Consider the following 17,936-nt stretch of genomic DNA (forward strand, 5'->3'; position numbering starts at 1 on the left):
GATTTGAGTGTTGAAACAGATGGTTTTATTGGGAATGGTGCATATGACTTTATGTTCACATAAAACAGATCCTAGAGATCACTTAATGGCAATATTCTGCTTTCACGAGTTCTACTTTAGCAGCAAAAGGGAAAAGGGATGAAAATAACTTTATATCCAATATGGGAAGAGATAATCTGGCACCCTTAGTTAAAAACAATAGTACACCAAACATCCTCTCCTATTTTTAAATAAGTGAAGAAAAATATCTGTGATAAGATAAAATTTTATGTTGCTAAGGTGTTGTTAAGGTGACTCAGATTTAAACAGTTATGATTTTAGACTATATGCAGATTTAAATATTAAGTTAATATTGTATCCTGACTATTAAAGTTTGATGTGAAATAAAAACATATTCATAAGCAGTTAAAAAAATTTTTAGACAATGTAATGATTGGCCAATGAAGGCCAATTCATACAAATGAAGATACATTCATTTTAAATAAAGCAATTTTTCTAAGTAAGTGAAATTTAGTTATGATGGCATCCTTGTCAGACAGTTTTATTCCTTTTGTAAAGTTAAGGATAAATAAAAGCAATGTAGTAAAGATTCAGGAACTTTGTAATGATCTATAATTAAATTATTTGGAACTATTAGTGTAATTTCTGCATTCTTAATTTTGGCTGTCTTTTCCCATGTAAACCTACTTCTGATAATGCATAATTTATGAATTAGGCACAGTAAGAGACTAACAACAATGAACAACTGTAACACTATGCTGCTGTAATAAAAGTTACATGGGTCTGTCCCCCTATCAAACGATCTTATTGTATGTCTCTCACCCTCTTGTGATGACGTGACATGATACCAGGCCTACGTGAGGACAGGAAGTGAGGTGAATGACGTTGGTGTATGACGTAGTGGGAGGCTATTACTGACCTTCTGATGATACCTCAGAAGGACGATCACCTGCTCTGGACCATAGTTGACTGCAGGCCACTGGAACTGCAGATAAGGGTGGACTACTGTATGCTTCTCTCATTCAGTGATTTTAAAGTATTTTAGTTCTCTCAACATTCTTCATGTCATCTTTGGTTCTTATTCTTTCTTGGGATTTTACATAATCACTTTTCAAATTCTTAAAAAATAAATACCTGGCTTGTCTACTAATTTTTCTTGATATTTATCTCAAAAGTTCTTTTACAGGGACTTTAATATTCTCCTGGGTGAAAACAGTTAACAAGGGTAAGAAACCTGAGGCCTAGAGATCTACAAATGTAACAAGGACAGCAGTGATACCTTTTTTTTTTTTTACTAAATTTATTTATTTTTATTTATTTTTAATTTCATTATGTTAATCACCATACATTACATCATTAGTTTTTGATGTAATGTTCCATGATTCATTGTTTGCGTATAACACCGAGTGCTCCATTCAGTACATGCCCTCTTTAATACCCATCACCAGGCTAGCCCATCCCCCTACCCCCTTCCCCTCTAGAACCCTCAGTTTGTTCCTCAGAGTCCATAGTCTCTCATGGTTCGTCTCCCACACCGATTTATCCCCCTTCATTTCTCCCTTCCTACTATCTTCTTTTTTTTTTTAACATATAATGTATTATTTGTTTCAGAGGTACAGGTCTGTGATTCATCAGTCTTACACAATTCACAGCACTCACCATAGCACATACCCTCCCCAATATCTATCACCCAGCCACCCCATCCCTCCCACCCCCACTGCTCCAGCAACCTTCAGTTTGTTTCCTGAGATTAAGAATTCCTCATATCAGTGAGATCATATGATACATGTCTTTCTCTGATTGACTTATTTCGCTCAGCATAATACCTTCCAGTTCCATCCACGTCGTGGCAAATGGCAAGAGTTCATTCCTTTTGATGGCTGCATAATATTCCATTGTATATATATACCACATCTTTTTTATCCATTCATCTGTCGATGGGCATCTTGGCTCTTTCCATAGTTTCGCTATTGTGGACATTGCTGCTATAAACATCGGGGTGCACGTACCCCTTCGGATCACTACATTTGTATCTTTGGGGTAAATACCCAGTAGTGCAATTGCTGGGTCGTAGGGCAGCTCTCTTTTCAACTTTTTGAGGAACCTCCATACTGTTTTCCAGAGTGGCCGCACCAGCTTGCATTCCCACCAACAGTGTAGGAGGGTTCCCCTTTCTCCACATCCCCGCCAACATCTGTCGTTTCCTGACTTGTTAATTTTAGCCATTCTGACTGGTGTGAGGTGGTATCTCATTGAGGTTTTGATTTGGATTTCCCTGACAGCAGTGATACTTAATTACTTAAATATTCTATTCTGCCTTTCTGTATTACCTTAGTGTAAATCTTTCAACAGCTAGCTTAGTTATCTGTAAGAAGTATTTATTTTTTATTTTTGACATTGCTGAAGTATAAGTTCTTTAGTTAGTCCCCTAATTTGTGAATACTGCCATAAAATAAAACTTTCCCCATTAAATGAAGTAAAGGATAACTGAAAATCTTGTGATCCCTGTAGACTACATCTGCACTGTGTGATATGGAACAATACTGTGTTGATATGTGGATTCTACGTGGCTGGATAAGACTCATTCTATTGGTGTCTTGTTCTTATAGTCCAGCTATGCAGCATCCATGATTTAAATTTGGATCTCGGTAAAAAAGATAAATTACTACATTAGGAACATTCAGGGAACCTTCTGAATAGGTGATATTATAAATTTTAAGTTCACGGATCAGAAGGTCAGCTTTCACACGAGTGTGAATCTGGCTGAGATACAAAGAAATAAGAAACTTCAATGATTTAATATTTATTTTGTTATCTTAAATGAACACTAGATACAAAGGTAGCAACTATGGATATTTTTGTATTTTTCCCAACTTAGGGTAATATTCTCATGACATTAAATGGTGTCATTCTACAAAGCTTACTCATTATAGAAATTATGAAAATTATGAATGACAGAGGAATAATAAAATGTATTACTTACCTTTCCAGAAACAATCTTTTCATAAATCTGAATTGGTTGGTCTGCAAAGAATGGGGGGTAGCCCGCTGCCATTTCATAGATTAACACGCCTAATGCCCACCAATCCACTGCCTTATTGTAGCCCTAAGATAAACAGCAGAAAATATCATTTATTACTTAATCTACTCAGAAGAGAATGAAGTCACAGATGATTTCAAAATGATCTACAAGCATATGAAATTTGTTAAAGAGCAGTTGCTGAGCAGCTAGGTATTCAGGATAGAATAAAAAATGAACAAAATATATCAGGTCACATTTTATCAAATAAAAGGAAATGACGTACATGAAAGTACACTACAACCCAAATGTACAATCCTAAGGTTATTTTTAATTGTTTTTTTCTCTCATACTAAACTTGCCAAAATTAAGAACTAGCAGTATTTATAAGAAAATAAAAATAAAATATTAACATGTTTATATAAAGTTTGTTATCAATTATGATCAATGTCAGTTGGCACAAAAGATTATGGGGAAAAAAAACCCAACTCAATCATGGAGAGAAGAATTGAGTTCTTGCCACATCTTTTGTTCTGCCCTCAAATTACCCTCACCACTCCCCATACTCCAAATTTTTAAAAAAATTTTAGCTTTACAAACTATTTAATTTTCAAATTATTAGGTAAAATATACTATAATATAGAGATTTTTTTTCTTTATGTGTTTTTAAAGGGAGACTAGCATAAAAAGAATAGCACTTTGTTTCACTAATAGAAATGGGCATCAACTTTGCTTTAATTCTTTTAATTCAACTCACGATTAATGTCATTCATTACAATATTTTTACTATAATGAAGGCATGTGATGTTGAGCCAGCACCTTTTATTAAACTTTGATTTCTATTTTTGAGATTGTTGTGTTAATGTTTATAAAAACTATACCAGATTTTAATACCCTAGGTATAGAGAATTAAATCAGTAAGAGAAACTAAATTACAACAGATAAATGGGCAAAGGACATGAACTAATAATTCAGATACACACACACCTAAAACCCACCAAATGTCTATAAAGCATTAAAAAAATCTAATAACCAGGGGCGCCTGGGTGGCTCAGTTGGTTAAGCGACTGCCTTCGGCTCAGGTCATGATCCTGGAGTCCCTGGATCGAGTCCCGCATCGGGCTCCCTGCTCAGCAGGGAGTCTGCTTCTCCCTCTGACCCTCCCCCCTCTCATGTGCTCTCTCTCTCTCTCTCTCATTCTCTGTGTCTCAAATAAATAATAAAATAAAATCTTTAAAAAAAAAAAAAAAAAATCTAATAACCAAAGATGAGACTTAAAATTATAAAATATCATTTATTGCCTATTAGTAATGATTTTAAAAATAAGAATATCTAATGCTAGACCGTGTGACTACACAGTCACTCTCACACTGCTAGAAGGAGTGTAAAATGTTACAATCTTTTTGAAAAGCACTCTGGCAATATTTATGGAGAGACTTAAAAATGTTGATACCCTTCGTCCCAGTAATTCTACTTCTGGGAATCTGTCCTGAAAAAATAATTTCAAATGCAGAAAAAGCTTTACGCACAAAATGTTTATGTTTATTACAGTTATTTATAATAGCAAAAAAAGAAAAAGAAAAAGGAATGTCCTGAACATTTAGCAATAGAAGAATGGCAAAATACTTTTTGATATATTTGCAAATAAGCCATTAGAATGATGTTTGCATGCTTGTTATCATTCAAGTGTAAAAAGCTGAGTACAAACTATACATTCACTATAGCTCAACTATGATAACATGCACGGAAAAATATATTGAAATATTTTTTTTTTTTAAAAAGGCTGTCTCTGAATGGTGAGATGATAGGTTTTTTGGTTGTTTCTTTTTATTTCTCTGCCTTTTCCAAATTTTGTGCAATGAACATCTATTACTTTTACAATATATACACATTTTTTAAAGTTTTGGTGCTTATTCTGTCATCACATTGTTAAGTGTTCTCACAGAAAAAAATGTGTTAACAGCAATGATATTTACATTACAAAAGACTGAAAAGTTATAGATGATTTAAATTATAGATAACGAGAGGAAAGTTGAATGAGGTCATTTATTTATTCTTATATTTCTATAGGTTAGCCAAATTTCAATTATTCAAGGGGTAGTTTTCCAGTTTGTAAATATCAAGGCATGTGTGCTATCCATTTTTCTTTCCTTGTCACTATTTGTGTTCAGTCATTGTTAATTTCTCCTTTCTAGCTTTCCCCACATAGGGATGGCAGTGGGAAGGAAAACAACTGAAACCATCCTTTTAGATATGATACAAATTTCTCTCACCACATTTTCACTGCTTTGAAAAGTAGAACTATCTTCAAAAAGACTATATTCAATTGCTATAATATTCCTGTTTTAAACTAAAAAGAAATTTGCATACATTTCTTTCATTTAATTGGTAAAGTTGAAACAGAAGAATTGAGAACTAGTACATATCATTTTTACATTTGCCTTGTGGGATAACACACACAAAGGTTTCCCGCCTTCCTGTTACTGGGAATAATTATGAAAAGGCTATGATTTTGCTTTCAAAACATGGACTTTCTCCTTTTCTTTTTACTACATCTATATGAGATGATGTATGTTAATTAAACATATTGTGGTAATCTATTCCACAATCTATGTAAATCAAACCATCATGCTGTATTGTATGCCTTAAACTTATACAGTGATATATGGCAGTTATTCTCAGTAAAACTGGAAGAAAAAAAATATGGATCTGGAGGTTAGATTTATTCACATTATTTTTTTGAAGTATAGTTGACATACAATATTACTTGCAGGTGGACAATAGAGTGATTCAACATTTTATTTTATTTTATTTTATTTATTTATTTCTCTTAAAGATTTTATTTATTTATTTGACAGAGAGAGACACAGCGAGAGAGGGAACACAAGCAGGGGAAGTGGGAGAGGGAGAAGCAGGCTTCCCGCTGAGCAGGGAGCCCGATGCAGGGCTCGATCCCGGAACCTGAGATCATGACCTGAGACAAAAGCAGACGCTTAACAACTGAGCCACCCAGGCGCCCCTGATTCAACATTTTATATGTATTATGAAATGGTCACCAGATAAATCTAGTTATCATGTGCCACAATACAAAGGTATCACAATATTATTGACTATATTTCCTATGTTCTACCATACTATTTCTCTTAGATCCAGAGTTAAAATTGAGAGGTTACTGGATTAGTGGTAGACTGTAAGTAATTATTATTTTAGTAATCAAACAGACATAAATTCATAATTTAGATTAGGTAAAAGTGTAATATTAGATCAGTAAACTATTTTTGTAAAAGTCCACAGTGATGCATGCCTTATATTTTTACTTCTTACATAATGGCATTATAAATATACCTTGCTGAGGATTATCTCTGGAGCCAAATATTCTGGAGTACCACATAATGTCCAAGTTCTGCCTTTAACTCTTTTGGCAAACCCAAAGTCTGTAACCTATAAAAAAACAAACAAACAAACAAACTTGTGAACATCCATTCGTTCACAATAAATGTATTTATCATACCTAAATTGAAAGTTAAAAATCAGGGTTAAATTAAAACCATGAAAAAAAATTAAGTCAATATAATTGAGATTAATCCATGCAGGCCACTATTAGTGAATGAAGGTTCACTCTGGAGAACCTTCCCTGACTCAAAGAAATAAACATCAAAAAAGGTAACAGTAAATAGTTTTAACAAAAATGAAGCAGTGCCAGAAGTAGTCCTTGAGTCTAGCATATGCTCTGCCATGAATTATGTCATCAGAAGTGCAAAAGTATCAACAGGAGAACCTACTGATAACTGTAAATAGGAATGCTCTCACTCTACTGATAAAAGAAGCAGAAAGAAAACACCTCCACTCATTGAGTACTGGTAGCCAGGGCTCTTTGGCAGCTGCACTGTAGTGTTAAGGGGTATAGGCTCTAGAGACAGACTGGGTTCAAATTCTGACTCTACTGCCTGTGTGACCTGCTGTGCCTTAATTTCGTCAGCCTTAAAATGAGGATAACAGCAGTACTTATACTTTATAAGGTTATCAGGACTAAAAAAGATGATTCATGTAAAACACTTGGAATAATGCCTGGCACCAAATGAGAGCTCACAAATTTAGCTATTCTATATATTTCTGTATGTAGGATCCTGTGTTCCGTCCACAACTATAGACTATGGGAGGTATAAACAGGTTCTATTCTTGATGGGATTTTAGGTCTCTGTAATAGTGGCAGAACTATGAGCTCAATTTAAGCTATTAGGAAGAAGTAATTGTCTCGCTCAAAGAAAAAAAATCCAATATTGATAGTTGAGGTTAAAGACACACAACTTTTACCTAGTATTTTCTCAAATACATTATATAAATGTGTTCAAGTCATACCTGGATATACCCGTGATGGTCAATTAAGAGATTTTCAGGTTTTAGATCTCTGTAGATGAGGTCTAGTGAATGGAGGTACTCGAATGTTAGCACTATCTGAGCTGCATAGAACCGTGCATGGGGTTCACTACAAAGAAAAAAACATGGATTTTTCTATAAAATGGGTTAACACATGGTAATTAATAGATTATGTAAAAAACTTAATATGGGGTAGAGATATTTTGGAAGCAAAAAATTTTCTTTTGAACATATATAAAGAATCTTGTTAGTTTCCGAATATCTACTAAACCTCTGAATTATCTTCAAATAATACTTTTTAGTATACTTAGGAAGCAGCACATATTGAAGAAAAATATAACTCTAAAATAGTCATCTTATTTTAAATTATTATTGGCCATATTAGAAGATACTGATGTCTTTATAATTATGTCTGACCTTGAGAATGACTGAAGAGCAAATGTGTCAATTACATTGTCTATCAGGCCACTGTTACTTTTGATACGCTCTGTCTGCCTTTCTCACAAATTTAAGTGCTTAAAGAATTTCACTACACAGAAGTTGTTTAACTGCATTAATCTGAAGACTAATGTCATTTCACCCAGACTATTCCTATTACAAAAATGATATAGTCTCATTAAAAAATTAATCATAAAATATTGATGAAGAGTAAAGAGCACCCATAATCCTATCCAGAAACCGTAGATACAATCCCAGTGTCTGAATTTCCAAATCTTCTACTATGCATGTTTACACAGATATATAAACATAGGTGTAAACAGTATGTGTAAACATGTCCAGTTCTTGTATGCACAAATTAGATCAATTGATAGATCAGTGTAATGGTGATGCCACATTCTGAGTATTACTCCAAAGGATGTACTGATTTTCTAATTTGAGTTTCTATTTCATCTTCTAGTGTACACAATGAATTCTGCTAATTGGCCTGATAAACTGCAATGACTTTCAGATTTATGTCCTCAGTGAATAACATGAACTATGAATAGAATTTCCCTCAAGATGGCTGGCATTAATTTGATCTCATAGCACCAGAAATAGAAATTCCAAAAAAGATTATATATACTGCTCCTTTTACTTGTCACTATATTTCCTAGGTTCTAGCCTGATACATATCAGATGCTCAGAAAATATTTGTTGAGTAAATGAGTATGTAAAGAAAAATACTTTTAGGGGAAAATATTTTATAATACCTTTAGAGTTTTAGCCCCACCTCAAGACTGTAAAATCTGTATCATACATTGTATGACAAGGAATGGGGGAGGGACATTTTAAAGGGAAATTGGAAGAATCATCCTTGTCATTGAAATATCCCTAACTTTGGAAATATTTGACTTGGAAGGTCCCCTCCAATTTTCCATGCATCTGTAAATACAAGATGCACGTAGCATCTTATACTTATAAATAAATACAAATTTATCAGAACAAATATAAGATGCACTAAGCATTTTATATTTATTTCCACACACTGACATGTGAGTGGAGGAATATGAACATTACATAGATCTGTAATCAAATTGTTGAAAGAGGAAAGCAAAATATTCTGTAGGAAGACTTAATGCTGAAACAGCTTTAAATCTAGACAGTTGCTGTTTAAGTAGAGACTCATAGTGACTGCCCTGATTCTGGTTAAAGCCATGCTCAACAATAACTCAGTATTCTTGTTGCCTCAAAGTTTCTAAAATAGGAGTTAGCAACCTCTCAAGTGTACATGTAGTATGAGTGAAAGATTAGAAAAGACAGTGTCTCAGTGTGAACTATTGCAATCAACTTGCTTTTCCTCCTAGTACCAAGTCAAGTATTAAAGAAATACCAGTGTGGGGAGTTGCAAAGGAAAGAAATTAGTTATTACAGAAAATGGACAAAATAGTTTTTGAAGCCAGGTTTAGGTGTAGTGTTTCAGTGTAAAACTTTGAATTATCATAGGGCAATCTGAGGATTCTGGGCCTGTGTGGACAAGAGTAGTAGGAAAGAGGACAACAGGAGGTGAAAGGAATCATTAAAAATAAACAGAAGTTGCTTTACATTAGCACAGTGCCTGATACATATTAGGTGCCTTATCATATTAGGTCAATAAATGAATTTTGGCTTAGGCCTCAGGTAACTAAAATAACTCTAATGTTGGCCCATAATTGAATATGATCTTGTGATAATCTGAGTCTATCATCACCTTTTTTCCGAGTCGGATTACCATCATCAGCCCAGTTTGAACTCTTACACGTGCTTTCATCATGCCAACACATAATGTGCTAAATGAAGCTGGACCTGCTCTGGGTTTCAGCTTCATTCTATTAGTGATTACTAATAAACAGTAGTAGCTTACAAACTATTACACACAGGTAAGGTTAACAGAATCTATTTTTAAAACTGTGTAGCCTTATAAGTAATAACCTAATATAAGGTAGAAACTCTTTATTTATTTTAAAGATTTTATTTCTTTATTTGAGAGAGAGACAGCAAAAGCAGGGGGAAGCAGCAGGCAGAGGGAGAGGGAGAAGCAGATTCCCCGCTGAGCAGGGAGCCTGATGTGGGGCTCGATCTCAGGACTCTGAGATCATGACCTTAGCTGAAGGCAGACGCTTAACTGATTGAGCCACCCAGGCGCCCCAAACTCTTTAAATTACATATATATTTTTAAAACTCAACATAGCAACAACTTTAAGGAGAATTAAATTTGTTTGAAACAAACTTTCATAATCTCATCACTATGGTACTGTTACTATCTTTTCTATGTACTCCCTTTCTTATCTTCATCTTTACACAAACCTCTTCCCCAGAGTTGTATTATTAATATTTGTTCAATTAATATTAGTATGTTTAAATTAAATTTTTGCATCTTCTGAAAATTCTTTAAATAATGGACCTTCATAATACCTACCAATGGTAGAATATTTACAATGGTAATTGGTGCTTTCATTTTATTTTTATTTATTTTTAAGATTTTTAAAATTTATTTGAGAGAAAGTACACATGAGCGGGGGGTGGGGGAGCAGACAGAGGGAGAGGGACAAGCAGACTCCCTGCTGAGCAGGGAGCCCGATACAGGGCTTGATCCCAGGACCCTGAGATCATGACCTGAGCCAAAGGCAGATGCTTAACCAACTGAGCCACCCAGGCACCCCTTTCTTTTGATTTTTAAAACTTAGTATGGTGTGGCCTCTTATTAATGTTTCTACATAATTTCTTCATATAGCTAACATATTACTAAATTAAATGAAATAAATTTTTAGCATTGACAATAACTTAAAAATTTGGTTTTAAACAAACACACAGCATATAAAGATTTGAGGAGGATAAAATATTAGTTACCTGAACCTTCCAATTCTTCTTAGATGTGAAAACATTTCACCCCCAGGAACATATTCCATAACCATGTATAAATTAGAATTATCCTATGAATAAATAAGAATAAATCAAAATTATGAAACCTAGCTTATTTCAAGAAAATATTTTAAGATAACACCATGTTAAATTAGAAAAAGACAAATTTAAAAATCCACCTGAGAGATTACTAACATTGGGAAAGAGAGAATAAATGGAAGAGGCTCTAATTTTTCTACAATGAGGAATTCTTTTTTTTTTCCTCCTAGTTTTCTTGCCACAAATTAGTCTGGGATTTTTGCTGTTCCTGTCCTTGCAGGGAACACTAACTTTTGAACAATTAGACACTGAGGCAATGACTTAATGCTATAGTGTATGCAAAGGAATAACAGTTAAAATAACAATTTGAAAAAGTAAGAATGTTTACATTTTATGTACTAAATTAGGTCAGAGAGATTAATGATTTTTAACATCATCCTAAATACACAGATGTTCATCTGATTTAAAGAATAAAGGAGGAAAAGGAAAAAGGTTAAAATGGTTCATATGAATCAATATTGCAGAGATGCCAAGAATCATTCTAAAGAGCTGAGAAGCTGCCAACTTCAAGAATAAATCTTGTGCAATTTTATGAGACACTTGAATGGAAGGCCAAAGACTGTTCTGCCTTATATAAATGGAAAGACTAGAACAAATTAACATGGAAAAGAAGATGGTAAGATTGTATCAGAAAAGCTTTAAAAGGAAGGGTATGTGGGTACATTCATTTGCATGAGTTTAAGAACTGCTTAATAAGATATTTCTATGGATTTTGATAAATTGAAAATATTTGAATTTATAATACCATCTCATGAAAAATTACACATTACCTTTAAAAATTTCCCTACGGAGAACCAAAACCTTGTCAAATGTTAACCTAAGTCTGTAAGCACAATAGGATTTAATTACATAAAATCTAAATATATTACTTTTTTGTTTATTCATATTCTCCAGGTTTATCATCTGGCTTAGAATTCTATCATAGTTTCATATTTTTAAAAATATATGAGGGTAAAAATATTTTATTTGAATTCTGTAAATTCTACCTTAAAAGAGTACTCCAGTCGAACAAGAAAAGGAAAATTCACCGCCTGTAATATTCTTTTCTCATTCAAGGTGTGCTCTATTTGCTTCAGTTTAACAACCTGTGATTAAGAGATAAATATATTTAATGTACTTGAACAGAATTTAAAATTTACTATAATTTTAAAAGAAAAAACTTAAAATGCTTCTCATATAATAATGAGCTTGGATAAGCAAAATCACTAAGTTGGATAAGGTGATAATAACTACCAACTAGGTTTATCAGATTCAAATGAAAAACCTAACAACAGATTAAAATTTGGTCTAAAGAAGGTCAACTATGATTTTCAGTCAAGAAGCAAAAGCTAAGAAGAAATAGACTCCTAATACATTACTTAAAAAATTAGTATGTGAAAATGCTTAGCTCCTAATGACCTATAGTCAGTACACTAAAGTAGTTGGTACAAATCACTGCAATAAGTAGGTATTGATTTTAAGTCTTCAGAAGATCAGCAAGGAAATTAAGGATTGAAGAAAAGCCAATAATTGAAAAACAGTGGGTAAAAATGAACAATCTGTTCATTTCCTAATACCTGAATAAATACAAGATTAAATTCTAAAAATTCAATTTGTGCAGCCACAAGAGAGGACACACAAAATACTGGCAAAAAAACAACTATGTCTTTTTTTTTTTAATTTTTAAAAATTTTATTTTATTATGTTGTGTTAGTCAACATACATTACATCATTAGTTTTTGATGTAGTGTTCCATGATTCATTGTTTGCGTATAACACCCAGTGCTCCATTCAATACTTGCCTTCCTTAATACCCATCACCGGGCTAACCCATCCCCCCACCCACTCCCCTCTAAAACCCTCAGCTTGTTTCTCAGAGTCTATAGTCTCTCATGGTTCGTCTCCCCCTCTGATTCCCCCCCTTCATTTTCCCTTCCTCCTATCTTTTTTTTTTTTTTTTAACATATAATGTATTATTTGTTTCCGGGGTACAGGTCTGTGATTTATCTGTCTTACACAATTTGCAGCACTCACCATAGCACATACCCTCCCCAATGTCTATCACCCAGCCACCCCATCCCTCTCACACCCCCACCACTCCAGCAACCCTCAGTTTGTCAACTACGTCTTTATAACAAATAGGTCATTTAGGATTAATCAAGCTTCCTCTGGATTATCTACTCAATTAATACATAGCAGGGGAAAGCAACTTATCTTCATGAAGACTATGTTTCTATCCCACATGTGATTCCATTTTTAATTTAAGAAAAGGTGACCTTAGGGAGATATAAATAACCGTCCAGTATATGTGTAAGTCATTAGAACGTGGCATTCTTTCTTGCTAGAGGCTTACTGTCAGTGTGGGATAGTCACAGAGTAGAAGAAGTTGAACATAAATAAGAAAGGTAAAGATACCATCCAGTTATTAGTATATACAGTTATAGTATAAAAATAATACTGAGCAAAGATTACTTGACTGAGAGTCAGAAGATCTGTATTCTAATCTAGCCTTCTAATCAAGAAGTTTCGTGATTTTGGAGATGTTATTTCAACTCTTAGGATTTCAGGGTTTTTTTATCTGTAATATGAAGTGGTTGCACCACTTCCATCCAAATTCTAACTAGTTACAGAACTAACTAGTCCATACTTATCACAATAAATTATGTAACATTAGCTGGAAAATTACTATTGCTTTGTATTTACTTTTAAAAATATATAGGCTTTAAAAATTTTTTTTTAAATTTTAGCTGTTTCAGGTTCACAGAATTGAGCAGAAGATACAGAGATTTTCCATGAGACTCCCTTCCCCACATAGGCATAGCCTCCCCCACTATCAAAATCCCCCCCCACCAGAGTGGTACATTTGTTACAAGTGATGAACCTACATTGACACATCTTTATCATCCAGAGTCCATAGTTTATGCTAGGGTTTACTCTTGGTGTTGTCCATTCTGTGGGTTTGGACAAATGTATAATGACATGTGTGCACCATTATAATACCATACTGAGTACTTTCACTGCCCTTAAATTTCTCTGTGCTCCACTTAATCATCCATTCCTTCCTACTAACCCCAGGCAATCACTGATCTTTTTACTGTCTTCACAGTTTTGCCTTTTCCAGAATGTCATATAGTTGGAATCATAGAGTATGTAGCCTTTTCAAATTGGCTTCTTTCACTTAGTAATATGCATTTAAAGTTCTTACATGTCTTTTCATGGCTTGATAGCTCATTTCTTTTGAGGGCTGAATAATATTTCATTGTCTAGATGTAACACATTGTTTATTTCTGTATATTATCATATAGTAGCCTTTTAGTTAGGCATTGACAATGTGTTTCCTTTGAAGAAGTAATAAAAACTGCAATAGATAGGCTTTCTGCATTATAGCTCTAAGGCAACTATGTGTATATAGGGCATAACAATTAAAAATAGAAATAAATGATATACGATATATATATGATAAAAGAACTGGCAAAGCATAAATGCCTAGTTAATTTTTAAGTTAATTTAAAAAGTTAACTAATTAAAATCTAATTTACTTTTAAATGTGCATACTACTACATACAAGGCATAATAATACAATTGAGATAAAGACAATGAAGTGTCTGCCTTAATGCTGCATAAAATCTATTTGGAAGTATGGTATATGAATATGTGAATATTAATATGCAAATAGTTGCCAAATGAGAGTTATCATGTTGTAAGTGTTCAGACAAGAAAACGTTTATGTTAGGCCCAGTACATAATCTTTCTAATTCCAGATTCTTCATCTATAAAACGTTGATAATAATACCTACTTTAAAAGTGACTGTGTTGCATAATGCATGTGAAGTGATTAACACAATGCCTGGCACAAAATAAAAGCTCAAAAAAATATCAACTGTTATTATAATCTACTAAAAAGGGTGAGAGTTCAGCTGGGCCTTACAGATGAATAGATAACAAAGATTAGGAAAAGAGAGAGGAGATACTGTAGTCAGGGTTAATATCCAGAACAATTACCTGAAGGGGGAAATACACAAAGGTAAGTCTGAGTGCTAGTTTCATCTGACAATAGCTTAGGACAATGCTTCTCAAGATTTGGTAATGAAATATCCCTAAATGGCAGAGAAAAAAATAACAAGTAACCCTGGGAGTTTAGTCCATGTTTTATTTTCAACATTCATATAAAATTTATATTTACTTCTTAATATTTCTGTTGGTTTATGTATATTTAAAAGCATTTACAAATGATTACTTATTGGCTAATTTTTTTTTAGCCAAATACTTGCAGAGTTTTTGATAAGGAAGATGGGCTATATATCATCACATACTCCCCCCAGCCCACTGAGATGGCACTGTATTCTCCTGGGGGTCAAGTTTCAATCAGAGAAGTAGAGAATAGAGGACTTGTAGGGGAACAGTGTGAAATAAGACTATGGTAAAGTATGGAAGAAAGTTATGAAGAGTTTGGAAGTAGGATGCAGAGTTCTGCTTTTATTGAATAAATATTAGGAAACTTTTTGAGTGAGTAAATAAAATCATATGATATGGTAAGAAAAAATTTTTTGGCAGTGAGGAAGGGAATTAATAGAAGGTGAAAAGTCTGGGGTTGTGGAAATTAAGATGTTACTGGGAAAGCCCAGTTAATGTTAATGAGGGACCAAACTAGGTGGTGGTAGAAAGGATCTTAGGGGTAACAAATACATTTTAAAGGAAAAATTAATAAGAAGTATAGGCACAGAAATCAGATCAACCTAGTCAAATTCTTGGTTTATCTTACTAGCCTGTTTGATTTTGGAAAAACTACTTAAATAGAAAGGTCATTGGCTTAAAAGGGACATTAATGTCGCACAAAATTGTGAAGATTCACTGATACAGTAAATATAAAATTCCTAGCAATGCCTGGCACATTGTATGTAACGAAGAAATGCGATTTCCTTAATTTCTGTACTGATTCCTTCCCGTTAACCCATACACCCTAAGATAGGAGAAGCCAAAATTGAAAGGTGTGTGACTTCATTAACAGAAAAGAAGGTGATTATGGAGTGTTATTTTATTACTTATCTTTGTCAAATTCAAATAAATAAACTTGAAAAAATTCAAAATATAAAGTCTTTGTAATAGATTCAGAACACTGCCATAGCAGAAATGACTTAGGGTGGCAAATACTCTCTTGCCATGATTTATCTATGAGGTAACCTTCTCAGTAATTTACTTAACAAGTCACTGTCTTGTCAAGAAAAAAAAAAGGAATTAAAAACTTCTTCTCTAAATACTTTAAACATAAAAATGGCATATTGTATAACCCTTTTAATATTTTATGACTAAAGCATAGTCTATTAATTCCTTAAGAAAGATAACAAAATATTAGGGGCTATCCAGACAATAACATTTTAATGACAGGTTTAATAAAGAATATTTGATTCAAATCAAAATTTTGAAGTATTCTGTGTGCTACCAACACAAGTGTACAAGTCACTTAATCTCTCTGAGACCCAATGACCTCATCTAGAAAATCAGAGCAAGGACTAGTTGGTCTCTAAGAGCTCTGTGCTCAGATTGTACAAATTAGGGGTGTAGGCTCAAGGATGAATTGAAGCTTGGACAGAATCCAGAGGGAGAATATGAAAACAAGACAAGGGGATAGTCCAGAGATTGAAATTAATGGTCTTTAAAGAGTAGACAGGAAAAAATAATAGGAAAAGGTACCTAAAAAAGAAGAGCCCAGAAAGGCGAGCATAATTAGAAGAACAAGGGGTTACAGAATTCCAGGGACAAGACAGTTCAAGGGAGTGGTCAGCACAGTCAGAGGCTCTAAAATGTCATGTAAGATGAGCAAAAAGAGCCCACTGGTTTTGTTGATTAGGTCACTGGACTGGTGATAGAGCCATTTCAGTGGAGTAGCAGGAGGTAGGAGATAAATAAGGAGACAGTTAAATTATTGTGGGTTAAAGAATTAAGAGGAAGTGACTTAGTGGACAGAGTGATTAAACTATTTTTTCAGGAAGCATGTTAAAAAAGTTACATGAAAAAGGGCAGTATTAATTAATTAAATGTGTGTATGGGTGTATTTAATTTTAGAGAGATTTAAGTCATTATTCTTTTCATGTTGGAGGTTAAATTTGTTTTTTATTTTAAAGCATTTTGGACTGGAACTTCAGACCAGTCTAATGCTGTGCTGTCCAACATGGCAGCTACTATACATGTGGTTATCTAACACTTGAAATGTGGCTAACCTGAATGGAGATATACTATAAGTGTAATATATACATCAGATATTGAAGATTTAGTATGAAGGAAGTAAAATATCCCTGTTTTTTGTTAATTACATGTTGCAATGATAATATTTTAGATACACTGGGCTAAATAAAATCTATTAAGATTGACTTCAACTATTTTTTTTTACTTTTTAAACGTGGCTACTAAAAAATTTAAAATTACTTATGTGGCTCACATTCTCTTTCTATTGGACAGCATCAGTCTAGCCATCTGTACCCCTGACTAACTAGCTCAGTACCGTTTACTCCACATCCAGCTCAGTACTGTTTACCCCACATTTTCCTACATTCCAGTAAGCCAAAATGTTATTCTTGGGAACCTAATATCTAATATCAAGATTTACCCTTTTTCTTTCACATTCCCTTAATTGTACATGATTACCAGGAAAATGGAAATTTAACAATTAAACCATGAATAATTCAGACATCCTGATTCATCAGATATACCAATATGTGATAAAAACTTATAAATTTTTTTTTCAAAATGATTTAGTCTTTTTACTGAGATATAACTGACATCTAACATTATATTTATAAGTTTCAGGCATACAATATCATCATTTGATATTTTTTATAGTATTAGTATTCCAACTTTTTCCTGGTTTAACTGACATTTTAAATTCAGCAAACTCAATCACATTAAACAAAGGGCTTCTACTGTCAATCAAAACAAGTCATAAAATAAAATCACCAAGTTTTTGTTACCTCAATCTAAAGATCAAGTACAACTGATCTCTACATTTTCCACAAGGCAGAATGTAGTAGAGATGCCTGTTCTTTACATGTTGAATTCAGTATTTTGTTAGTAAACATACACATACCTATTATATAAATATAATTATTGAAATAATGTATCCCCATATACTTAACTATTAACTACATAT

General features: G+C 33.4%; 1 protein-coding gene across 6 annotated transcripts in view; it reads right to left on the reverse strand.

The window, feature by feature from the left end:
• The window catches only part of PRKACB (protein kinase cAMP-activated catalytic subunit beta), a 117,072-nt gene that overhangs the window by 14,555 nt on the left and 84,581 nt on the right, over window positions 1-17,936 (reverse strand). For all 6 annotated transcript variants that reach the window (XM_036089907.2, XM_036089904.2, XM_036089905.2 and 3 more), the window contains 5 exons: window positions 11,800-11,898; window positions 10,703-10,785; window positions 7,379-7,505; window positions 6,365-6,460; window positions 2,984-3,106 (listed from right to left, as the gene is read on the reverse strand). In XM_036089907.2, the coding sequence (XP_035945800.1) occupies window positions 2,984-3,106; window positions 6,365-6,460; window positions 7,379-7,505; window positions 10,703-10,785; window positions 11,800-11,898 (528 nt within the window). The remainder of the gene's footprint in view (window positions 1-2,983; window positions 3,107-6,364; window positions 6,461-7,378; window positions 7,506-10,702; window positions 10,786-11,799; window positions 11,899-17,936) is intronic.

The sequence above is a fragment of the Halichoerus grypus genome, chromosome 5 (genome assembly GCF_964656455.1).
Source record: "Halichoerus grypus chromosome 5, mHalGry1.hap1.1, whole genome shotgun sequence".
NCBI classification, from domain to species: domain Eukaryota; kingdom Metazoa; phylum Chordata; class Mammalia; order Carnivora; family Phocidae; genus Halichoerus; species Halichoerus grypus.